At 38.0% G+C, this 27,221-nt stretch overlaps 1 protein-coding gene across 1 annotated transcript; it reads right to left on the bottom strand.

Moving 5' to 3' along the window:
* Positions 1-7,981: 7,981 nt before the first annotated feature.
* LOC127956015 (gastrula zinc finger protein XlCGF8.2DB-like) lies at positions 7,982-26,697 on the bottom strand. Its single transcript, XM_052553765.1, has 3 exons — positions 26,656-26,697; positions 25,802-25,930; positions 7,982-13,679 (listed from the first exon to the last, which is right to left on the bottom strand). The coding sequence occupies exons 2-3, from the start codon at positions 25,884-25,886 to the stop codon at positions 12,691-12,693; spliced, it is 1,074 nt and encodes a 357-aa protein (XP_052409725.1). The 5' UTR covers positions 25,887-25,930; positions 26,656-26,697; the 3' UTR covers positions 7,982-12,690.
* Positions 26,698-27,221: the final 524 nt, after the last annotated feature.

Below are 27,221 nucleotides of genomic sequence, written 5' to 3'. Positions count from 1 at the left end.
ACAAGTATAAGCTTTGCACTTGGGTTAAAGTGTCCCTATTATGCCTTTTTGAATATTACCTTTCATGCAGTGTGTCACATAGCTGTATATGTGAACATAAACTATCTGCAAAGTTGTGACGCCTACAGTGCACGATAGATAATGTTATTGTCTTATCAAAAAGCGCAAAAGCTAATGAGGCGCTAGCAGAACTACATGAAAACATAGTCTCTCTCCAAAACAAGTACCCGGATGCATTTTATGTGATTGCTGGAGATTTTAACCATGTAAATTTGACGGACATTACACCAAGGTTTTATCAACATGTTACTATTGCAACCCGGGGAAATAACACCCTCGATCGTGTGTACACAAACAGACGCGGAGCCTACAGATCACTCCCTCTTCCTAACCTTGGATTGTCTGATCATATCTCTGTTATGCTTGTTCCCTCCTACAGCCCTGCTGTGAAGACAATGAAACCAACACAAAAGTCAATTACAGTGTGGCCCAGTAATGCTGCCTCTGTGTTGCAACACTGCTTTGAAAGTACTGACTGGCAGGTTTTTAAGGAGGCAGCAACAGATGCTGGAGAGGTGGATCTGGACGAGTATGCATCCTCTGTCACCTGTTACATAAGCAAGTGTGTGGATGATGTTACTACCACTAAGACAATAACTATCCACCCTAACCAGAAGCCCTGGCTAACTTCTGAGGTCAGATCACTTCTGAGAGCACGAGATTCAGCATTCAGGAAGGGTGACACGGAGGCGCTTCGAGTGGCAAGGAGGAATTTGAATGCCGGCATAAAAAGAGCCAAGGCTGATTATGCTCTCAAGATACAGGGTCATTTTTCTACCAACGACCCCCAGAGATTGTGGGCTGGCATAAAGAGCATCACTGATTATAAAAGAGGAGATATTGAATGCTCCAGAGATCCATCTCTTCCTGATGTTCTAAACACTTTCTATGCTCGTTTTGAGGTCTCTAATAACACTCCTAGCACTAGACTCACTGTTCCACCTGGTGAGCAGCCACCCAGTGTTACCACAGAAGATGTCAGGAGGGTCCTTCAGAGAGTCAAACCACGGAAAGCTGCAGGCCCAGATAACATCCCAGGCAGGGTTCTGAAAGACTGTGCATTTCAGCTCTCAGAGGTACTGACTGACATTTTTAATATCTCACTGTCAAAAGCAGTTGTACCCTCATGCTTTAAATCTGCTACTATTATTCCTGTTCCTAAGACTAACACCGTGTCATGTTTGAATGACTATCGCCCGGTAGCACTCACCCCAATAGTGATGAAGTGTTTTGAGCGGCTGGTCATGACTCAAATCAGTGAGAAAATTGATGGCAGCACTGACCAGAATCAGTACGCTTATCGAAAGAACAGGTCCACTGCAGATGCCGTCTCATCAGTCTTACATCTGGCTCTTACCCATCTGGACAGCAAAGACACCTATGTGAGATTGCTTTTTATGGATTTTAGTTCGGCTTTTAATACAATCATTCCACAGACATTGATACACAAACTGGAGATTTTAGGACTGAGTTACTCATTGTGCAACTGGGTACTGGACTTTTTAACAAACAGAAAACAGTCTGTAAAAATCCATAATAAATTTTCTTCCACCATTGTTCTTAACACCGGCTCACCACAGGGATGTGTCCTGAGCCCAATGTTGTACACACTGCTGACATATGATTGTTCAGCCAGACACCCGAGTAATCATGTTGTCAAGTTTGCAGATGATACTGTGGTGATGGGACTCATTTCTCAGAATGATGAGTCAGCCTATAGATCAGAGGTGGAACAAATGGTGGCCTGGTGCAAGGACAACAACCTATGGATTAACGTGGAAAAGACTAAAGAAATTATTGTGGATTTTAGAAAAACAAATAGGAGGCACACCCCTCCCATTTGTATTGAGGGATCTGAGGTGAAAGTTGTCTCCAGCTACAAATATCTAGGAGTACATATCAATGATGACTTAAAGTGGAAATCCAACTGTAATAGTCTGGTAAAAAAGGCTCATCAAAGGCTGTATTTTCTGAGGAGGCTTAAAAAGGCTGGCTTGGGAACTACAGTTCTCACATCTTTTTATAGGTGTGTGGTGGAGAGCATCCTAACATCTTGTATAACAGTGTGGTATGGAAACTGCTCTGTAACAGAGAGGAAGGCCCTACAGCGTGTGGTTAAGACGGCAGAGAAAGTCATCGGTTGTAGTCTCCCTGCAATTGGAGATATATACATCAACAGATGCAAGACTAGGGCTGCAAGTATCATGAAAGACTTCTTTCACCCTGCCAATAGACTATTTGACCCTCTTCCTTCAGGTAGGAGGCTGCGCAGCATCAGAGCTAGGACATCAAGGTTAAAAAACAGTTTCTATCCAGAAGCCGTGAGACTTTTTAATATTGACAACTACAGAATTGATGAACTGAACTTGCTGTCCTAAATTAGATTGCACTAACTTTATTACTATGCTGCTAATTTTTAAGGGTTTTTAGTGTGTGGAGAGACTGTACCCATATATTAATATGGGCTTGTATTATTTGTTATTTTATCTATTGTATTTATTGATGAGTAGTTAGTTATTTATTGTGAATGGTTTTAACCGGGCCTCAGTGTCTAATTTCGTTCCAGCTCATGTACATGCTTTGGAATGACAATAAAAAATCCTTTATCCTTTATCCTTTTAAAAAATTAAAATAGTCGATTCGCATTCAACAAAACGAGTCGTCAGGAATTTGAATCTTATTCTGTTACGACTCTACATCACAGTTGCCAGTTGGCAATCAGGCATCTGCATGAACAGTAAGTTTTAGCAGAATCATGTACAATAGTGTATGCACTTATACGCACTGTACCAAGAAATATGAAATAATTAAGTTGACAGTATGGCTTGTGTACTATATAAAGTTCAAATAATATTATATTCTGAAAACACTGAGGATTAATCTGAGATTTGTTCTTTCATTGCAGGTACGATTTACCAAGCTTTTCAAGCCAGCAAGCCAGAAGAGCCCAAATTGTGGCATGGTATGTGTCATCATCCAAAACACATAAAATTCATATATGTTCTGTTTGTCAGCTACTTCCAAGGTCTGTCTAGATTTTTGTCAGAGTTTGAACATGAAATCTTCTCAAATTTTCAGCTCTTCTTCTGTTGAGCCGGCCGATGAGAGAAGTGGGAAACCAAAGAGAGGCAGAGGCACAGCTGGCCAGGATGACAGGGACTTTGGAGCATTTCTCCTGCAGTTTCTAGCGACGGCGAGTAGCAGGGTTTCCACCTGACAGAGTGTTTTATGACAGGTGGAGGTCTTTGCAGCTTGCCAAGTGGGATGAGCGCCTCTTGTGTAAGTGTAATCAAAGTAACCGTTCACATTTTGGACAAGAATATTCATTTGACATTTGTCTCTGAAAGCCCTGTGTTCAAGACGGCCCCCGTCTGTCAGCAAGGTGTCACTGCTGATCCAAAAAAATGGTTGGACTGGCAACTGTCCTCACCTCGAGGACGTAGTGGCAAAGTGGAGACCCGTCACTGGGGTGCAGGTGGAGTCGGATCCACGGATCATCACTACGATCCAGAATCAAAAGTGGACAGACCTGGCCCTCAAGGACTTTGGCACAAAAGGACATGGTATGTAAACATAATACATAAAAATACATACCATTTTCGTCTTGTAGGTAGATATTTGTACTAATTGCACTTTTTTTGACCACAGGAGTTGTTGCCACCAAACCCTTTGCCATGCGCTCCATCGTCTGTGATTACCATGGCAAGGTAATCACAGGAGCAGAGGGCCGGAAGTTGGTCGAGTCCATCAAGGGTGGTATGGCCTACCTTTTCTTTTTCCACGCTGCTGGTCGGGACCTCTGTGTGAACGCTGAGACTTTCCCGTGTGATTGTCACCCAACAGAAAACACCATGGACTGGATGATCAATCATTCCTCCAACAGAGCAAACCTGAGGCCAGTGCACTGCATGATAAACTTCCCTGAAGGACAGCGGGATGTCATCCTTTTCAAGGCGAAAAGAGACATTCATGTATGTGAGGAGCTGCTGTTTGATTACGGTGTCAAGCGCAAATCTTTTCGAGGAGAAGCACTAAACCTCGACACATCAGGCCATTCATTCACCAGTCTGCTCCATCACGTCAAGGCCAAGACTTATGGACCATACGGACCACAAACACAAGCCAGGACATCTCATTTTGTATATTGACACATGTTGTCATTTAGAAGACCCTTGAGTTGGTATTCAAACTAGCCAATCAGGACTCACCTTGCCCCCTGTAAAGGGTGTGCACTCTACCCTAGGGAAGGTGTGAAGGTGAAGGTGTGTGGATCAAAGTTTATCACCACTTTCATTCAGAAGTTTGGCGTGAGTCTTTGTTTTATTTCTTTTTTGGAATAAATGAATTCTACTAAGCAAATAAATGTTAAATGGGTTCAAAAAGTGACAGTATTTTTATTTTGAAAAGAATAGAAGACATTTTTATTGTTAATTTTTAACTGTAAATCTCCTCTTTCATTCATGAACAAGACACAGTAAATTCATGCACATATTTGTAAACTTGCTTGCAGTCTTGCAGAAATAAATTTTTATTGCTGCAGGCATACACACTGATGTACATACCATTAAGTATGCAAAGTTATGTAATTTGTGAGCATATGTATTTTTATTTAACATTTATTCTCTTTATCTCAAACACACACACACACAGAGAGAGAGTCTATTGAAATGCTAATGAGTTGGGCCCTGCTAAAGCTACTGTTAGTTTAAAATTCATTTGAGTGGACAATATAAATACAAACAAAGCTTGTTGTAATAATTCACATTTCATTTATTTTTTTTCCACGTTTTTTCTTTCTTTCCCAAGGCATCCACTGTGCTCATAAGCCGGACCGTTAGTACACTTGTTTTTAAACCGTGCATCTGTATTAGACCGAGATTATCGTATGATGTGCAGTTGGACAGATTGGTGTAGCACGACAGTGAAAACACATCATCATCTGAGGAAATCATAGGAGGAGGTGATATTCCTCCTCCTCCTCCACCACCTCCACCCAACATCCCCAATATCTCTTGCCAAGAGTCAAATGATGAAGCTATTGAGGTAATGTATATATTCAGTGTAGGCAGTCAAACTCTCTAGTTGCAATTCTGGTGTTAATTATTATTATTTATTTTTTTATCTCCATTAATTTGCAGATGACGAAGGGGAGGATGACTGATTTTTTTAAATTAAAATAAATGTTTCATACATACTCACCTTTAATATGATTTTTGACTTTATTGATATAATAAACACCAGTGAAAGACCTGAATCTGGGCTATATGTTACCCATTTCCTCTGCACCACAAGTCCAAGCTCAACAATTCATGCCAAGCCTTTCAGCTACTGATCAGCATCACAGTGTATCAGTTTGGCAGGCCTGTGTGCTGGGGTCAGAGGTCAGACCTCTTAAAGGTCTCAGTATGTATTTCTCATAGACAGTAAAAGAAATGGACACAGCGACCCCATTGGAACTCAATTGAGAAAAGATAAGCCCATTTTTAGCGTTTTTTAGCACTTCCGTTTCTGACACGCAGACTCAAACGAAGCTTGATGACATCAGCAACCTGTCTGATAGATGTAAATCATCTAGTAGCTGTGCGTGCAAACTGCCATCGTTAATCTTGCAGAGACGGCGAGCTTGAGTGGGTACACACTGATGTACATAACATTTATTCTCTTTCAACCATATGTAAATTCTTAGAAAAAACTTAGAATAATCAATATGATTGAGAAGATTTGAGTCTTAATCGGTTTAGTTTTATTTTTTTGTATTAAAATAAGTAGTAGTCATTCAGATGCAAACTCCATACCAGTTGGTGGCGGTAATGCACCTTTTCGTTGTGTGCCAACCGCCTAGTGATGGGAAGTTTGGATCATTTTACCGACTCAGACTTTTGAGTCACGTTCAGCAAAATGAACAAATATTTTTTCAAGTCATTTCATTCATTTTAGCAAAATGTAATTAAATGTTAGGTATTACTTCCCCAACACATCTAGTACTTACCCAAACGTTGATCACACTACAAACAATACAAAACTAATTCTATAAGATACAGAAGATATTAATTCATTGTTTACCTGGGTCTTCAGTCTGTGATTAGCTCAGCTCACCTCTTATCTGACAAGTCTTCAGGTTCAAGTCATTCCTTAATCACGTGACAGAACCATACGCTGAACGATGCAGTATTGAGCTGGAAAGAGAATTGATTAGTTCATCTCATGAGTCTTTCGGGTCGAGTCGTTCCTTAATCACGTAACAGACCCATACGCTATTTCTGACATTTCTGTCACTGTGTTTTTGTTACTGTTTCTTCAGGATCTGTAGTGTGTTATTATTTTATAAATAAATAAAACCCAGTTATAAATAAAATGTTGATGAATTTGTCTTTTTGACTGTATTGTAGGCTTGGATTATTATATAGCCTAGTGTTTATTTACTGATAGACAAAGTATTTTTTAGCCCAGTTTCAATTTTGAGTTTGCTGGTATAATAATTGCTTTTCCTAGGCAAACTTTACATTTTGGTCTAATACATGTACAAGATTGCTCAAAAAGGACATAATGACATAAATTAAAAGCAAATAACATTTTGAATCCTAAACAAGTAACACTACAGTTCTATAGTCTAATCTGAAATGTGAACTCAAAAAACATAAATCATACAACAAGGTCATTTTTGAAGATTAGAATCCACTGTAAAAAAAACAAACACAACGAAAAAATAACTTCATCAAAGTGATTTCGCCATCATATGGACAACATTTAAAGCATACTGAATACTGAAAGCTATTTCAGACCTGAATACTAATTTATCCAAAGACAACTATAACAGAGACACAACTTTCCTCAAAAAATATTCTCAAATTATCATTCAACCTTTGACCATTATAAATGTCTCGATTAAAACTGGAATATTTCCAGACGCGTGGAAAAAGGCACTGGTTAAACCCATCTTTAAGTCTGGGAATACCACAGACGTTAGTAACTATCGACCAATAAGTCTAGTTCCGGTAATGTCAAAAATACTAGAAAAAATTGTTTCAGAACAGCTAACACAATATTTAGAAATACATCAGTATATACACGCTCAACAGTATGGTTTCAGACAGAACCATTCCACTGAATCAGCCATCTGCGCATTATTGGAAAATATTGTGCAGCCCCTTGATAGAGGAAACATCGTGGGTGCAGTATTCCTAGACTTAAAGAGGGCATTCGATACAGTAATCCACGGCCGTCTTACTTCAAAACTGTCATCTTATAATATGTCACCCCAAGCATTATCATGGTTTGAGTCATACTTGCAGGGCAGAGAACAATGTGTAGTCATTGATCATGTAAAATCTGCCCCATGTAAAATTAAGACCGGAATCCCTCAGGGAACCATATTGGGGCCTGTTCTCTTCAGCCTGTATGTGAACGAGCTGCCTGAAATGTGTCCTGAAGTTGGCCTTCAGATCTATGCCGATGACACTGTGGTTTGTGTGTCTGGCAAAAGCCCTGTTGTTATCGGCAATACACTGACCAAAAGTCTTGAGAAAGTGTCTAATTGGCTAAATAAATCATGTTTAACACTTAATCTGAGGAAAACTAATGTACTAATGAAAATCGTTGTGTTTCTCTATAAAAAGAACAAGGATAATAAATGGCCTTAACATTAAAATGAATGGTGAACTCATCGATCAGGTAGAACAAGAAAAATATTTAGGAGTATTTTTAGATTCTCAGTTAAATTTTAAAAGTCATATTAAAAATATCAAGAAAAATGAAGGCCAGCATGAACGGTTTCAGAATGATCAGGAACAGTTTAACTTTTGAATGTGCTCATGTCTTTCTGAACACTATGATCATGTCCCACTTGTCGTACTGCACCACTGTTTGGTCCCAGACTAGCCAAACTACTCTAAAGCCTATTGAGAGGCTTTATAACTGTGCCTTAAACTTTTTTGATAAAAAGCCCATTCGATTCCATCACTGTTACATTTTAAGTAAGGATAAAATCTTATATTTTGTTAATCTTGTTGTAAAGTTGTTTTTTAAATGTTTGACTGGACTTGCCCCTGAGCCACTTTGTAAATTTGTGAACAGACTGGAAACCTCCAGATCAACAAGAGCGGCTACATGTGGATTTGGCATCTTTTGCCCAAAATGTTTTTTCTGTGAAAGGAGCCTATTTGTGGAACTGCCTTCCTACAAATATAAAGACTTTAACTAAACTGTCCACCTTTAAAAAAAAAAAAAAATCTGGCTCATAGAGCAGCAGCAGTGTGATCATGCTATATGAGATGTGTAGCTGGGTGCATGTAAGGTGTGCATCTGTGTGAGTTTGAGTGAATGTGTTTATTTATTATACTTATTTTTATTGGTGCTAACTGGTTTCTGGACATTTCATTGTATTCGCTGTAATTTTTATTTTTATTTTTCTTTCCTCATTATCTTGACTGTTAAAAGCTCTTCTAGGGACAGGTGTTGCAAATTAGCCATGGCTATAAACACTGTGATACATGCATCAGATTGTTCTTTATGTAATAATCTATTTATAATAATCTATCTAATTTCCTGAAAAAAAAAAAAGTATCACTGTTTCCACAGATGAGGCAGCACAACTGTTTTTGAGATAATAAGAAATGTTTATTGAGCTCCAAAACAGCATATTTGAAAAACTTTTGTTGGATTGTATGACACGGAACACTGGAGTAATGGCTGCTGAAAATTCTAATTAAATATGACAGGAAAACTATTTAAAAATATATATATTAAAACAGTTATTAAAATTTGTAATATTTCATAGTGTTCCTGCTTTACCTCTATTTCTGATTACATGAATGTAGTTTTGATGAGCAAAAGAGACTTCTTTCATAAACATTTTGAACTGTCTATTTTCTGCATTTTTGACATGTCCGTAAATAAATGAAAGTGTTCAAAATTCATGACTCTTAATTAATTACTTGTGCTTTCAACATGCAGTTTTTCGGCAGGTACAAAGTTTTGTTATTTGTTGAGGCCACAAAAGCCCTACACAGGTTTATATATTGATACTAAATCCCAAAAATATTTCATTTTGATTTCACTTTAAATAAACAATTTAAGTTTTGGTTTATTTAATCATATTTTAGTCATCAATTTTTTTTACTATATTGATGTTTCATTAAATGGTTAAAATGTTTGTTTTACAGAACTCTCTAATGGAGCCATTAAAAAATAAAAATGTTTGTGACATTTTATCCATTTATCGTGTTTTTACATCTTTCATAGTTTCTCTAACAAAAGTCATTGGGTCTCATTCACTAATAATTGCGTACAATTTTCTTGTTCATACGCACATTTAACACACATGAGCTTGTTCTTAAACTCGTTCTTCTGTTAGTGAATTTGGTGTCTTCTAAATGAGAGCCCTTGTGCACAAGGTTAGTAATTAGCATAATTCACGCCCAAACCAGCTCCATGCAAGGGCTTTCCACAACGAGGCACTTACATGGAAATAAAATTATGGTGTAATTTGCTGTCGGAGGTGGAAGCAAGGAAAAATTTGTTATTTAAAAGTGTATCCACTGGCATAACGGGCACAGGTAAAAAAAAGAAGCATGGGTTATAACACAGGCTTGGAGATAAGGTGGTATAGGGTGAGAGCGGTTGGTGATGTGGCTTAGGTGTGGTTCCAGTGAGTTGCATAAATCAATGAGGACTTCTCTGGGCAACCTAAAGCGACTGAACAGCCATTCGTCACTCTCAGCGAACATATCTGTGCGCTCTCTAAAGACGCGCTCTCTCCTGAGCACGCGCCGCGATGTCTTTAAGCAGTACCAAGTGTTCTAATGCCTCTAAACACAAGATGAGACACATTAATCACCGTTTATATAAGGATAGATCAGGTGATTGTTGTTTGGACCTCTAATATATATATATATAAATTGGAACTCTAATTATAATTTATCAATAACATCTAATTATATGTAGGGTTCTTAACACATGCTTATAAGGCCCCGGTTGTACATGATTATTGAGTACGTGTGGTATAAGTTATTCTTGAATCTTTTCGAAAGTTTTTGATGAATCATGGTTTATTCGTGAAAACGTGCGTACGCACATTTCACGCAAAAATCTGTGCCTACGCATATTAAGTGAATGAGACCCATTGCTATTATTTTTCATAAATGGAATTTTGAAGAAAAAAAAATGTTTTAAGGATTGGCATTGAAAACAAAAGTACAACAGTCAAGTAAGAGTCACTCCACTGTGGTATATTACTTATTTTAGTAACTGTACATGTAAAAGATACAAAATGGTTACTTTGAAACCACTAAAGCTAATGGCACACAAGGATAGAAAGCTTCTGTCAGTTGTTCATAAGTTTTTACACACGAGTGGAGACTGAGGCGGCCTTTTGAGGAAACTTCATCATTGGTCCTCAATCTCCGGATGTGAAATAGTCCATTATAAGATTATTTAGGGCACTGACATCACCAGGATTGAATTTGATCATTTAATAGCTCAAACTCTGTTGTTCTTACATATAAGAGAGTCAATATTTTCAGTTTTTCACTGTAAATCGATATTTTAGGCACTACACAAATAATTCTGCAAAGATATTTTCAGAGGAGATAGAAAATTTTATAGAAGCATAATGTAGCGAAACCCTATAATAATAGTACATAATGTAGTGAAATCTTTACACAATATTTTCCAGAAAATTTAACAGTGTGACATCCAATGGGTTTTTCCTGGCATCCAATAAACAATCCATTGATATTTGTGTTTAATTTGGGTAGTGGTAATCCAAATTACAATTTCATCAAGTAATTTTATTGGTTCTGACATAGTTCTGCAATAATATAAGCCAGCTCAAAAACTTCTAGTTAAATGTCACTTGCTAGTGTGGTGTTACCATTCTAAGATATATTTAACAGCATGTACCGTTTTAATCCTTTGTTTAAACCCAGAATTTAGTCAGTCTAGTCAGATTTAGCATTTAACTTTGTATAACATTACTACCCTTAGCTTCATAGTCATGGATATAACTAGAAATGTACAACTTAAATATTTTCTCCCATTTGCTTGATGAAGCCTTCGTGTATCTGAGGCAGATCCTGAAGGCAGCGAGTGTAGAATGACTTATTCACATCAGCTGACAAGGTCAATTGTTATCTTAATAAGTTCTTTGAAAAGATCTTCCATAATTTTAGAGCAATTTTGTTGATCTGAACTGATTTTTCTCTTTAGATGCATTTATCAATACACACAACACGACAAGCACAAAAATATTGGAGACCATGTTCAAATACTTAAAATATGCACCACAGAAGATAGCTGGTGGTGGCCAGAAGAAGACTCTTCCTTAAGGACACATTTTTTTATTTTAAATGACTGTTACTAGAAAAATGTATGGTTCTAGAAATAAAGTTTCCAGAATGAAATTCCTCTCTGCATTCTGACATACTGTCTTAAGGGTTTAATGGTACATTGTTTTATTGTTGTTAAACGAGAATTTTCTCAAGAAATTCTGTGGAAATGTACACTATATATAGTCTGTTTAAATAAATTCTAATTAGACTGTTTGTTATTATTACATTTGGCATTATTGTTCCAAAGTTTTTCTTCTATAGAATGTTGAGAATCTCATCCCTTCACTGCTGATATATGGACGTCTAATTGTTAGAAAACTATTAAAAGTAGTTTTTTTCATGCCGTCCGATTGCAAATCATGTACAGCATGATTTATTAGTTGGTGAAAACAAAAAATATGCACAGAAAATCAAAGCTTACATCTCAGTGTTGACATTTAAGCTAGATTGCCATATTAAAATTTTTTTAATTTAATGCTTGCTTGAACGTTTAACGATGATCGACTGTTTAAAGGTATTAGGTTAAAGGATTTCAACTGTGAATCAACATTGTTACTTCCATGGTGAAATGATTTAACTATCAACGTTGATCCAATTTGCTAAATCAAAACCTAATTCAACGCTGATTCAACCATGGTACCTGACATCAGATGCATGAAAGTAGTGTTTGTTGCTACCCACACATAATCTGATGGTTCTATAAAACGATTATCAGCAGGATCATAAAAAAGGATTTAAATAAATTATGTAACTACTAATAATGTATAAAACAAAAACTTTTAGCTTATTGAATAAGGGAGGAGACTGCGGAGTCTCCAGGCCAGGACCAGCAGACTGAAGGACATCAGGAAGCTGAACTCGCTCCCAAACTTAACCCCCCGTCCCTCTTCTGCCCCAGTCACCACCAAATTATCATTTTTGTTTAATGTAGTACCTCTTTAATACATTTTATCAGTTCTTTGAAGGTCCCAGAGTGGAGACATGTAGGCACTAGGAGCTCGAGACTTGACTTGAGACTCGACTCGGACTCAAACTCTAGTAATGGTGACTCGACTCGGACTATTCTTTGGTGACTCGGACTTGGAATCGAACACTGGGACTCGAGATTCGACTCCGACTCGACAGTTGATGACTCAACTACAACACTGCTCTGTGGTGTAAACTCTAATGTGGGTATATAAAGTGTTGTTTTCTGTCTGAAAGTCTTTCCACATTGTTCACGTTAAAGGTTTCTATCCAGGTGTGAGTCTTGAGGCGTGCTTTTCTTGTGAAAGTCTTTCCACAGTGATGACACATGAAAGGCTCATGTACGATGTGTTTTAACGTGGCGCTTAAAGAGTTTCCTGTCTGTGAATGTACTTCCACACTGAGGGCATATAAAACTGCTCTCTCTTGAATGAATCTCCATGTGCCTAGTTAGGCCTTCCTTACATACGAAACATTTTCCACACTGATCACATGTGAAAGGCTTCTCTCCAGTGTGAACTCTCATGTGAGCCCTAAGATGTCCTTTGTGGTTCAGAGTTTTTCCACACAGTGGGCAGCTGTAAGGCTTCTCTCCAGTGTGAAGCCTTATGTGAGAATGCAAAGTTGCTTTATGAGGGAAACTCTTTCCACACTGACCACACACAAATGGCTTTTCTCCAGTGTGAATCCTCATATGAATTGTTAGACCTTCTTTACGTAAGAAACTCTTTCCACACTGTTGGCAGGTGTAAGGCTTCTCTCCAGTGTGAATTTTCATGTGAATCCTAATACTTTCTTTTTGTGGGAAACTCTTTCCACATTGTTGGCAGGAGTAAGGCTTCTCTCCAGTGTGAATTCTCATGTGAATCCTAAGACTTTCTTTTCGCGGGAAACTCTTTCCACACTGTTGGCAGGAATAAGGCTTCTCTCCAGTGTGAATTCTCATGTGAAGCCTAAGACTTTCGTTTCGTGGGAAACTCTTTCCACACTGTTGGCAGGAGTAAGGCTTCTCTCCAGTGTGAATTCTCATGTGAATCCTAAGACTTTCTTTTCGTGGGAAACTCTTTCCACACTGTTGGCAGGAGTAAGGCTTCTCTCCAGTGTGAATTCTCATATGAGCTATAATGCTGTCTTTTTTGTTCAGACTCTTTCCACATTGTTGGCAAGTTCTAGATCTAGACTTCTTAGCTCTTTTTTGTGAGGAAGTATTTTCAGGCTGTGAAAAACAAAAAGATTTTTCTCCAGTTATGAAACTGTGGTCTTTTTCATGCAGATCTTTTTCCATTTCATTCAGATCTTGACTCTCCTCTTTAATTGCCATCAGGTCTAAGGAAAAAAGAAAAACACATTTTAGAGGGTTACTCAACCCAATGAAAATGTTGTCATTAATCACTTACACCCATGTCGCTCCAAACCCATAAAAGCTTCATTCATCCTCAAAACACAATTTAAGATATTTTGGATGAAAACTTAGAGGCTTGAGACTGTCCTATATACTATAATGACAAATAATTAACACTGTCAAGGTCCAGAAAAGTATGTAAAGCATTGTCAGAATAGTCCGTCTGCCTTCAGTGACTCAACCGTAACAGTTGATGTGCTGTTTTCTTTCAAACCAAAGCATGAATACATGTAAAAAAAAAAAAAAAAAAACTATGCAGATTTGGAGAGACTCGGAGGAGCGGAATTGTTGAATGAGGTAGTTATTTTTGTTTTCTTTTTGTACAAAAATGATTCTTGTAAATTCATAACATTACGGTTGAATAACCAATGACAGATGGAATATTCTGACAATGCTTTTCATACTTTCCTGGACTTTGACACTGTTATATACTTGGCACTCTAATTATCTTAAATTGTGTTCTGAAAACAAACTAAGCTTTTATGGGTTTGGAATGATATGGGGTATTACATCCTAAGGCGCTTGATTTCCTTTTTATTGCAAATGTAGGCCTTGCACCTTGTTGTTGTTTTTTGCGCTCCTGTCTCTCCCTCACTATCACTCTCAGGTTAATTACCCCCAGTTGCTGCTTGTTGTGAGCATGCCTGAGACTGAGTAGCAGTTAGAATGTAACCTAGGGAGGATCACTTCTCCCCAGCTCTTGACTGAATCTTCTTGTGTCTGCCCATGCTACTAGCCCTGTTGTGTTAAGAATTTATTCTCATTTGTGAGTGCTTCCTATTAGTTCAATCCTTGTGAGGATAAATAAAAGGTAATGTGACCAACACACTGAATATTCATAAGGACATATTCTGGACTTAATCTGCTGCTCTGGTGTTACCCCTTCTGATTTTAAAGTTGATGAACATCCCATAACTGACCACTTTCTCCTCTCATTTACTGTGAAACTCACTCTATCCTTATCTAAAATACTACGCCTTATTTCATTTCGGAATATAAAAATATCAACCACTGCAATTCTCACTTCAAGTATTCACTCTTTCTGCCTCTCTGACACTCACAATCCATCCACCCCTGACGATCTCGTCTCTCATTACAACACTGGACTCCACAATATTCTTAATTGCCTTGCTCAATTAAAAACCAAAACTGTTTTCTTTTTCTGTCTCTGCCCCTTGGTTCACTTCCGATCTCCGTCTCATGAAAGCCAAAGGTCGGCAACTTAAACGTCTCTACAGAAAAACTGGTCTCACTATTCACAAAGAAATGTACAATAACCATATCTTACGCAATAGGAACTCCATTGCTAGCACCAAAACCCACTACTACTCTAGTTTAATCAATGCCAATAAAGGAAACTCTAAGTCACTGTTTTCCCTACTTAACAATATCACCCAACCCCAGGACTTTCTCCCCCCTCAATTGTATACAACCTCCTTCTGCCAACACCATTATGTCTTTTTACTGAAAAAATTAAAAACATCCACCAGCACCTTGAAACAATCCCTTACCTAAACATCTAAGCTGACTTTCAACCATTCACTCACTCATTCTCCTCCTTCCAGCTCCCCGCTATTTCAGAAATTTTGAAAAAAAACTGGTGCCGACACCTCCGACTTCAATAACTTACGTCCTATATCCAAATCTACCCTTCATCTCTAAAATCCTTGAAAAAACAGTTGCCTCTCAACCTCCATTCTCACCTATCACATAATGGGTATCAAAATCATCAACGACCTTCTTATCGCAGCTGATTCTGGACTCCTCACCATCCTCGACCTGAGTGCAGCCTTTGATACCATCTGTCACACCACCTTCCTCAACAGGCTTTCTTCCATCGGCATCACCCACACTCCATTAGACTGTTTCACATATTATCTCTCTGGCCGCACTCAGTTCGTTCAGCTAAAGTCTTTTAAATCCATTCCCTCCTCCGTCACTACAGGTGTGCCGCAGGGCTCTGTCCTGGGGCCCCTACTTTTCATAATTTACTTCCTTCCACTCTGCTGATGACACCCAGCTCTACCTCTCCACTAAACCCTCATCCACTCTTCTGCCCACTTCAATTATTGATTGCATCTCTGAAATAAAAACCTGGTTCACCCAAAACTTCCTCAAATTAAACCGTAATAAAAACAGAGGTTCTCCTCATTGGCACCAAATCCACTCTATCCAAAACCGATAGTTTTAATCTCACTTTTGATAACTCCTCCAATTCACCTTCCCCCCAGGATTAAGAGTCTGGGTGTCATCCTTAAAATCCGTAAAAGTGACTTTGTGCTTCTTTGGGAAAGCACAATCAAGCGACATTCACTTGCAGAATGTAATCTTCTAGAGGGCACATAAGTCTGAAGTAATTAATTTAGGTAAATGGGTGCAGAGCCAGTGGTAGTTATGTAGGCAAACATCAATGCCTTGAATTTTATACGAGCAGCTATTGGTAGCCAGTGCAAATTGATAAACAGGTGTGACATGTATTCTTTTCGGCTCATAAAAATTCATATTGCTGCCGCGTTCTGTATTTATTGTAAAGGTTTGATAGAAGGTCTGGAAGATCTGCCAAGAGGGCATTGCAATAGTCCAGCAAGGACAGAACAAGAGCTTGAACAAGGAGTTGTGCAGCATGTTCCCAAAGAAAGGACTTGATCTTCTTGATGAATAAAGCAAATCTGCATGATCGGACAGTTTTAGCAATGTGGTCTGAGAATGTCAGCTGATCATCAATCATAACTCTAAGGCTTCTAGCTGTTTTTGAAGGAGTTATGGTTGATGTGCCTAACTTGAGGGTGAAATTGTAATGAAACGATGGGTTTGCTGGAATCACAAGCAGTTCTGTCTTGGCAAGGTTGAGTTGAAGGTGATGGTCCATCATCCAGGAAGAAATGTCAGTTAGACAAACTGAGATGCGAATAGCTACCGTTGGATCATCAGGGTGAAATGAGAGGTAGAGTTGAGTGTCATCAGCATAGCAGTGGTATGAAAAGCCATGTTTCTGAATGACAGAACCTAATAATGCTGTGTAGACAGCGAAGAGAAGTGGTCCAAGAACTGAGCCCTGAGGCACCCCAGTAGTTAGATGTTGAGACTTGGACACCTCACTTCTCCAAGATACTTTGAAGGACCTATCTGATAGGTAAGACTCAAACCATTGAAGTGTAATTCCTGAGATGCCTTTTGCCAGTAGGGTTGATAGGAGGATGTAGTGGTTAACCTTGTCAAAGCAGCGGAGAGATCAAGCAGGATAAGTACTGAAGATTTGGGTTCCACTCTTGCCAGCCTTAGGGCTTCAACAACTGAAAGCAAGGCTGACAGTTGAATGTCCACTTCTGAATCCAGATTGGTTGCTGTCAAGGAGGTTGTTGTGTGAGAAATGTAGAGACTTGGTTGAACACAGCTTGTTCAAGTGTTTTTGCAATGAAAGGAAGAAGGGAGACTGGTCTGTAGTAGAGGTCTTCGCAGTGCACCCGAGACCTGTCGACCCCAGGACCCGAGGTCGGGTCCGAATCTATTGCTTCAGGTCCTGGGTATGTTTAACATTGTGTGTAATACCCATGCGATCTGAGTCATCGGACTCGGAGACCACCAGGCCGTGATCAAACACTGCTTGTGTATTTTGTAACTTGCAACTTGTAAAATTATGAAAAGAAAAGACAAAAAAAAGCGATCTTTCTCGCTCTCTTCTCTGTTGTTAGAAGCAAAGCGCGCAGAGGTGAACTGTAACATTAATGTTTTCTATGAAGCTCAAATTGCGTATAACATATTTTAGGTTGTTACAGCTAGCACGCATGTGCAGTCTCTAGCATGTTTCATGTTTCTATGGCAACCAGTGAGTGACACTTCGATAGCCAAACTGCGCTTTACATTTTCTCCCATTTTTATAATAATATACAGTTGCATTTATCATCCGTCACCGTGACATCAAGTGGATTTTTGAAGCTGAAATAATGAGTCGATTGAGCTTGGACTTGGAATAAAGAGAGAAATAACATGGATAACTTTCTTGTCTGAGGATTGTAATGCATCACAGGCAGTCAGGCACAAGGAAGAGAGACTACGGCTCCTTAAATTAGGTAAGATAAAAAGCTGTATTTTTTGCAACAGGTTTATTGACATGTAATAGCAATTTAAGGTGGAATATGTGACAATCGGGTCCAGTCAGGTCTGTGTTTTCCCGGCGGGTTCGGGTCCAGTCAGGTCTGTGTTTTCCCGGCGGGTTCGGGTCCAGCTTTCAAATAATAGACTGGTCCGGGTAGGCATTTCTGGGATCTACACTGGTCCGGGTCCAGCTTTTGAAATAATAGACGGGTCCAGGTCGGTTCTGTGTAGTACATTATAGGGATGCACCGAAATTAAAATTCTTGGCCAAAACCGAAAACCAAAAGAAATTATGCCAATTATTAGTACCATTGCATTTATTGCTATGATCGTGTACTATTGCGAAGACATTGCAATTGCTTTAATTAATATTAAAGTTTCAAAGATAATTACAATTACATAAATTATAAAAAACAGAGAAATACATAATTACAAATTATGCAAATATGTTTAAGCACATTGCAACAATGCACAGTATAAAATAAAATTCAAACTAAAAATGTATCCCACTCATGTGAATATTAAATAAGAAATGTACAGGCCTACACTGGCCTGCAGAAAGGTTTTAAAATGAACTGTTCTCTCATAAAAACAAAGTGCATTTGAAATGTTTCTCTGTAGGACTAGAAAGTGCATTACTTCTCCAGTATAGGCAAGAGGATTATTACTTCTGGGGACTTCAGACAGATAACCATCTAGCTGTTCAGCAGTTGAGCTTGTCATCTGCCTGATATTTGAGAAATATGTGAAAATATGTGAAATAATATGTTTATTTCACTAAACATATCAGACAATGAGGGTGCATGGCCCTCGTCTGGTGCAGAGACACGTCTTTTTTTCTGTGCTCTGATCTGTCTCCTGCGCTTGGCGCTTTCCGTCTCTACGCAGGTTCTCCGCATCCAGCATGGCCTGGATCATTTCTCGTGCGCACTGCCTTATTTCCGCATCCAAGTAACGGTCTTTATAACACGGAACAAGCACATTCACGATGAAGTGCAGAGGATCCGAAAAGATCTCAGTGAGACGTGTGCCAACAGACTTGTACTTTTCTTTTTTTTCACTTCGTGGTCCGTTTCAATCTCTTTGTTTAGTGCTGCGAATAAAGGAATAAGAATAAACAGGGTTCCCACACGTCCTGGAAAACCTGGAAATTCTGGAATATTAATGACCAATTTTCCAGTCCTGGAAAAAATCTTGTTGTCCTGGAAAATTATTTTTAAATATTATTGATCATTAAAGAATTGGCCGACGACTGGTTAAAACAATTAACGTAACAGAAAGTGCTCTGTTCAGGGATGCTGAGTTTTGACACGTGAGCTCACGCTATTTAAGCTCCCTGTGACGTATGACGCTGTCTCAGGTTACCGCTTTTCAGGTGCTAATAATTTAGTGCTCGAATGTTTGCAGCAAATGTTCACTGGAATGCAGGTAATATTTAATTACATGTTAATATTATTGTAAAGTAATTATTTTGATACGCATGTGCAAGGGGTCTGCACGGCGAATTACAGCATGCGTGACGGCATTTGCCTGAGAAAAGCTTATCGATTTGTTAAGTCTATTTTATTTAGAATCATAACAAATCAGTCCCAAAGCTGTTTTATGAACAATATAGGAAGTGAAAATGAAATGCTGAAATGATGCACAGCGATAATTCCATGTTCATAGTGCAGCACAGTAACGTTAGAGGTCTTCACGGGTCCAAAAATTTGTGCCCGAACCCGAAAGAGACCCGTATTGTGCTATATGTGCTGTGCTGTCACATATTCCACCTTAAATTGCGAATTTGCGAAAAATACAGCTTTTTGTCTTACATTATTTAAGGAGCCGTAGTCTCTCTTTCTTGTGCCTGACTGCCTGTGATGCATTACAATACTCTGACAAGAAAGTTATCCATTATTCCAAGGCCAAGCTTAATCCACTCATTATTTAAGCTTCAAAAGTCCACTTGAAATCACGGTGACGGATGACAAATGCAGCTGTGTACATGTGCATTCTGACTCGAGTTAACTTGCTTGATAACTTAGACTGTTTGCTCTTTTGAACTATAATAACAATTGCTTGTTCAGTGCTATGGCCGCTGACGTTATTTATTTGCTAAATCAACCTAAAATATGCTTTAACGCAATTCGAGCATCATAGAAAACATTCATGTGACAGTTCACCTCAGATTTTGTTGCTGATTTGAAATATATTAAATATGAGTGTGTTAAGTCTGCAAGCATCATCACCATGCGTGCACTTGCATTAACTCTGAGTCTGCGCACTCTGCTTCTAACGCCAGAGAGAGAGAGATCACTTTTTTTTTTTTGGCTCACTCTTTTTTTTTCTTCTAATTTTACAAGTTGCAAGTTACAAAAAACACAAGCAGTGTTTGATCACGGTCGAGTGTTCTCCGAGTCCAATGACTTCGATCGCACGGGTATTACACAGACCCGGGACCTGAGGTAATAGATTGGGACCCGACCCGGCTGATCATTTAAAATATAGACCCGAACCTGTACGGGTCCCGGGTCGACGGGTCTAGGGTGGACTTTGAAGACCTCTACAGCACAGACTTGTGAACATGAGGTGGAGGCCGGTAGTATATAATAGTACTTATATAAATGTAATAAAGGCACGTTTGCAAAAGTGATATTGATTTTCTGCAACAGTTCACCAAACAAGAGGTCAGTATAAGTGACTTCCTTTTTAGACAAACTATTGTCTGTTTGCTCTGTTTCACCAACCTAGTAGTTCCAAACAGACGTAACAACATACAGTACAGTGACGTATCTTTGCCAACTGAATCAGCGTTTTTTATTCATATCTTAGTTTTTGAATGAATCGTTTGAGAAACAATTCATGACCCATTCATGAAGACAGTCATTTTCTTCATTCCTAAATAAGCGTTTTGAATGAATCGTTTGATAGAGTGACTCCAATGATTCATTAAAATAAAGTGTAGAGTAAACATAATAATAAACATACTAAATGTTTTTTTGAAAATCTAAAAATGTCAAAAGTTTTCTGTGATAGTGTAGGGGGATAGAATATACAGTTTGTACAGTATAAAAACCTTGCGGTTTCTGTTTGCGTCTTCACAACATTTCGGCCCTGTTGTTACGGTGATAAAAATATTTCGGCGGAAAACCGAAAATACATCCCTAGTACATTATAGGTCTCTTTCGGGTTGAGGCACACATTTTTGGACCAGTGAAGACCTCTAGTCTGTAGTTCTCTAAAAGAGATGGGTTGAGGGTGTTTTTTTTTTAGGATGACAAAGAAGTGAGGAAAATGTTTTAAAAAGCATGTGAGAGTTAGACGAATTTTTATTTTATTTTGTTTGTAGTATGTAATTTTAGCAGTGAAGACATTATCAGAGAAGGAAGAAAGGAGTGACTGACACACAGTAAAGGTCCCATGACATAGATTATTTCCTTTTCTTTAAATGCTTTTTAATGTTTCCTTAGGTGTACTTTTATTGTTAGTATGATTTTTACATTTAAAGTTTAGAAATAAAAAGCATTTTTATATCCTGACATTAGCCCTCTGGCTTGAATGCTCTGTTTGAAGGGGCGTGTCTGCTGGGAGACTCCGAGTAAACCACAACTGTTGTGATTGGCTGACATCGTTGCATTCAAAATGCATATTACATGTGGAATCCCTCTCAAATATTATATATATATATATATATATATATATATATATATATATATATATATATATATATATATATATTTTTTTTTTTTTTTTTACTATTACAGCTGTTGTGATTAACGAATCGTGGAAGTGTTGATTATATAATTATTTTTTTCAATCTTTTCCCATCACATGAAAGGCTGCAGTGATGAGCATTGAGTACTTTGAACGCTCTCTGTAGTTAAATCACAATTTAAATCACGTTGTTTCCCTTAGTAGCATGAAACAAATCTGTTAAGTTGATCGTTTAGTCACTAGCTTGATTCACTGATGCATGAACAGTATTAAACGATTTAGAAAGAAAGTCTGTGTGAACTTGAATGATTAGCAGAAATCACTGATCACAGATCAGGCATTAATGAACACTGTTACTCCCTGTTTGTGCCGGTGCTGTCAAATCCATATCATAAAAGTCTGTTTGAAACGCCTGTGCTGACATTGCGACTGAATTATATGTAAATATTTGGGCGGGCAAAGCAGAGAAAGGGGAGGTAACAATTCTCCTTACATCGTCACAACGAGGAGATTCAAGATCAGCCCGTTTGAGCTTCCATTTTCTCAAAGGCAGAGAAAGATAGATAAATCTCGATTTACACCGATTAAAATTTCTAGGAACTTGGGGACCATATACAGGCTAGGGGAACTCACATTAATGTTAAAAAAAAACTCAGAAAGTGACATTTTCATGTCATAGGACCTTTAAGGTCAATAATTAATTCATAATTCATCCAAGAAGTTTACCCTCTGGTCCTGGGGTCGATAGAAAACCAAAAAATTGGTTTTGAAACTGTCCATAATAGTGACTGAATGAGATTCAAAAGAACTGGTAATACTCAGAGAAGGTAAAGGAATAAACTTCCAATCATTAGAGATAAGAAGACCAGTATCCCCACCTCTTCCAGTCAAATGGGGAGTGTGAGAAAATTGCAGTGTTGTCCTGTTGAAAGACCGAGTCATTACCACACAGACGGGGCCCCTCGGTCAAGAGGGATGCCCGCTGCAACAGATCCACATAGCCAGTCGCAGTTTGACGCCCCTGCACAACCTGAAGCTCCATTTTCCCATTGAAGGAAAAAGCACCCCAGATCATGATGGAGCCTCCTCCACTGTGCCGCGTAGAAAACATCTCAGGTGGGATCTCCTTGTCATGCCAGTAACGTTGGAAGCCATCAGGACCATCCAGGTTAATTTTTTTCTCGTCAGAGAATAAAACTTTCTTCCACCTTTCGATGTCCCATGTTTGGTGCTCCCTTGCAAATTCCAAACGGGCAAGTTTGTGTCGTGGGAGGAGACATGGCCTTTGAAGACGTTTTTTGTTCTTGAAGCCCTTCTCTAGCAGATGACGTCTTATGGTTATTGGACTGCAGTCAGCATCAGTAAGGGCCTTAATTTGGGTCGAGGATCGACCTGTGTCTTCACGGACAACCCGTCGGATCCTGCGGCTCAGTGCAGGTGAAATCTTTTTGGGTCTACCACTTGACTTTTTTGTCCCATAACTCTCAGGATTTTTTAAGAAATGTAAAATGACTGTCTTACTGTGTCCAACCTCGGCAGCGATGGCACGTTGTGTGAGACCTTGCTTGTGCAGCTCAACAATCCTGCCACGTTCAAAAAGAGAAAGCCTTTTTGCCTTTGCCATCAGGAGATCTTGATAGTATGACTGCTTGAAAAACAATGACATGAAAGCCATATTTTTGTGCAGATTTGGCCTTTTTAAGGCTATGGTCTTAAACTTTTGATCAGCTGATGAACAGCCTGTTTGACTTTAAATGCAGTTTTCAATAAATTGCCTACTCTCTATTTTTTTATCTCTTGCTCCTGTTTCTTCTTTTGGCATTTTGAAGCAGCACTTACAACCCGGTTATGATCCACTAGTGCGAAATGTGTAAAATTTGCAAGCATCCCCTGGTCTTAAGATTTTGTTCAGGAGTGTATTGGGGATTTGGAAACACTTAGTAAGAGTCGGTCTTTTAAACTGAACCTGAACTGAAACAATGTGTAGAAAAGAGAATGCATCAAAAACGATAGTCATATCCCTGCCTGGTGAAGTCGCACAGCAGGTTTTTACACTCTTCAGTCTTCACACGATGGCTGCAGCGACCGCTGAATAAGCTGCCGGTTGGATTGCCTGAGGGTTAGTACATTTTCAATTTGGAGTGAACCATCCTTTTAAGCCTCACCATAGCACAAAAACTGCACTTATTAAAGTTCACAATGACCTCTCATCCCAGCTAGTTCAACACTTCTAGTGCTGTGCCATTACATCAACATAGACTACAACACTCTCTGATTATTATGCTGACATTTGTGCACAAGCATTAGCACTGTTTAGGTTCAATCTATCTGTCCACTTTTACTCATGTTTGATGAGACATCTCTGTATTTACACAAAGTAGGGAGTGCCAAAGGGCTCGGTATTAGGTCCTCTCCTTTTCTCCTTCTATACTGTATGTTCCCCCTGAGGGACATCATTAATTTTCACTGTTATTCCGAGGATACTTGCGCTTTTATTGTAACCTGAAAACACTGCACAGCTTTAAGTAGTTAGTAAAGTGTATCATTAATATTAAAGGGGGGTTAAAATACTAATTCATGCATACTGAGTTTTTTTACACTGTTAAAGAGTTGGATTCCCATGCTAATTAAGTTGAACGTTTGAAGAGGATTTTCTGTTCCAAAAATACTCCTTCCGGTTTATCACAAGTTTCGGAAAGTTTTTTTCGAGGTTTTGGTTGCCAGGGCAAGACAACCCTGCACAGATTACCAAAGAAAAAACAGCATTAAGGGACCAGTGGATGGAGTTTATTTTTACAGAGCATCAACGGAGTTGTGCAAGTGTTTGTGTTTGTTCCCTGCATTTCGAAGATGCTTGTTTTACAAACAAGACCCAGTTTGACGACGGATTTGCGTATCGTTTATTTCTTAAGGATGATGCAAAAAAATCGGTACAGACTATCTTTCTCTTATGAATATAATAAAACTAAAGACTTTTTGGAGTTATGAAGGATGCAGTACTACTCTATAGTTACTCGATTAACAGGATATTGAGTGAAAATGAGCATTTCACCCCCCCCTTTAAGGCTGTATCAACTAATCAATGTAATAAAATATAAAAATCAATAATTAAAACATTAGTTCATTGAAAAAAGAAAATTATGTCATTAATGACTTGTTCCAAACCCGTAAAACCTCCGTTCATCTTCGGAACACAGTTTAAGATATTTTAGATTTAGTCCGAGAGCTCTCAGTCCCTCCATTGAAGCTGTGTGTACGGTCTACTGTCCATGTCCAGAAAGGTAAGAAAAACATAATCAAAGTAGGCCATGTGACATTAGAGGGTCAGTTAGAATTTGTTGAAGCATAAAAAATAAATTTTGGTCCAAAAATAGCAAAAACTACGACTTTATTCAGCATTGTCTTCTCTTCTGGGTCTGTTGTGAGCACGTTCAAAATGCTGCTGACGTGTTATCTTTGTTATTGGGCACGCCAGAAAAAAAATGTCAGCAGCATCATATGTTTTAATTTATTTTTTAACTGATCCATACAGACTTCACTTGCAACTGCTAACAAGTTGGTCTGTGTAAACTTTAAATGAAACAAAATACACTGCATCTATGTGGACAAATAGATTTTGGCATGATTTTCAACCAAATGTCAAAAAAAAAAAAAAAAGATGTACTTAATTGCTTATGTTGTTTAAATGAATCCCATGCAGCCTCATGACACCCAAAATCTGCCGTGGAGCAGAATTATTTCCAATGATTTCTTCCTTAATGTGTTGTATGCTCTGTTCTTATATGCCTATAGGTATGCTTGGACTGTTAGGAAAGAAAATAAAATAAAAAAAAAACCTTCCCTTTAAAAATAAATAATGATTGTGCAGAATTGTCATTTCAGGGTAACTTCATATTAGCATTGTCATTTAGAAACATACAGACGGTTTAACTTAAAAGATCTATTTAGCAGTTTCTTATGAAATTACTGGCTTTTTTTCCACAGCCTTTTAAATGAACAAATAAAGACAGCATGCAGTAACTCTAACAAGCTGCGTCAACGGGCCAAACATTTTATTATTTGAATGATGTTTATTAGATATAACTTGGTTATTGCTTGATTCAGCATTTACTGTTGTATACTGTTATTGAATGTGTAATGTGTCAAATAACACTGTTTTCCAAATAAAATACATTCTTCAATATCATTAATTTCTGTAGAGCTGGGCATTTTAATAAGGATCAAATGAGTTTCTTTTTTGAAAATAAAAACCAACCTGTTTTTTCCTCAGTATCTTCATGTTTGACTCTGAACGTTTCTTCAATCTTCACATCTTCACTCTCCTCTTTGATTAATGCCATCTTTTCAGTTAAATCACAAGTTTTCTGTGTTTGAACACTTTGTCCTGTTTGAAATGGAAATAATAAACAGGAAGATAAATAAATAAATCTCTACAATTATAAAAAAAAATGTAAACTAAATATATAATGAGTGTCATTATTTAAAAAAAAGTAGATTACACTTTCGTGAAAACGTTGTGATTACACATTTGTGTTTGTATTGTGAGGTGATTCGAATCGATGCGTCATTTTACGAGTTTCGAAAAGATGCGTTTCTCCACCACCACTACTTGCCAGTGACTGGATTTATGTTTATCGATCGTCTTTTTAACACACACACAAAAAAAAAAAACTAAAAACAAACACCACCAGTCTAACCACGATCTCCCACCACATCCCAACCCTCATCCACCCGTCTAACCCCTTCCCATTTATCTTCCGTCCTCGTAGAGACCTTCACTCTAAAACCATTAACACTGACATATCTCGTGTGCTATGATGCAGACTGTTTCACTGGATTTGTAGTTTTTAGGTATGATATGAGGGGTTTCCATGTTTTATTGAATAAGTTGAGCCTGTCTGATTTATGTTTATGATAAACTGATACACGAGATATGAAGAGAAATAAGACGCACATTTCCATTTCATGCGCCTTACTCACACAAAATAACGTTCATTAATGTAACTAGGTAAGCATTGTTAAATACGTTAATAATTAATTAATTCACTGTTTCATGCAATACAATTCTGTTAATAGGTTTTATTGATTCAAACGATTAAACGCACACACCTCTCTTCAGCCGAATCACAGACGCAGGATCGCGGCACGGGCTTATGACGTCATTACTACAAACCAAAATAAAAGTCTTGTCCACACGACAAAATAATAGACTTTTACATTAGAAAACAAGTATAAATAATAACGTAAATAATTAATTGGAAAGATTAAATGCACAGATGAAAGCCCAAAGCTACAAATACAGCTTAGCTTAGATATCTAGTTTATTTCTAAATGTAAACAACTGTGAAATGCTTTCAATTTATGAGTTTCTAATTGTGATTCTTAAGATAAACTCCAGTTCTTGACTACAAAGAACTTCTGAATATCTCAAACTCATAAAAATTTAATTTGTGGTTGCAGAGATATTTAACTATTTATTACCTTAAACTAAATCCTTATGACAAATTGTATTCACCTAACGGCATCTCAGTTTCTCCCCAGAACATAAAGAAAATAAATCAAATTTCAGTTTATTTAATTAAAGCGTCATGACTGAAGAATAGATGCTGAAAATTAACAAATCTTCTTTAAGTACTGGATAGAAAGGTTTATTTGTCTGTATTTGAGCTGAATTT

Source organism: Carassius gibelio, chromosome B4, assembly GCF_023724105.1.
Source record: "Carassius gibelio isolate Cgi1373 ecotype wild population from Czech Republic chromosome B4, carGib1.2-hapl.c, whole genome shotgun sequence".
Classification (NCBI taxonomy): Eukaryota; Metazoa; Chordata; class Actinopteri; order Cypriniformes; family Cyprinidae; genus Carassius; species Carassius gibelio.
Note: the sequence above shows the minus strand (reverse complement) of the source record. Positions and strands in the feature narration are given on the sequence as shown.

What these genes read in the sequence shown, in the direction of transcription:
- LOC127956015 (XM_052553765.1), bottom strand. Translation starts at nt 25,886, where the DNA reads ATGGCATTAATCAAAGAGGAGAGTGAAGATGTGAAGATTGAAGAAACG. An exon ending in AGATACTGAGGAAAAAACAG is followed by an intron (nt 13,680 to 25,801) that starts GTTGGTTTTTAT and finishes TTTTTTCCTTAG; the next exon opens with ACCTGATGGCAATTAAAGAG.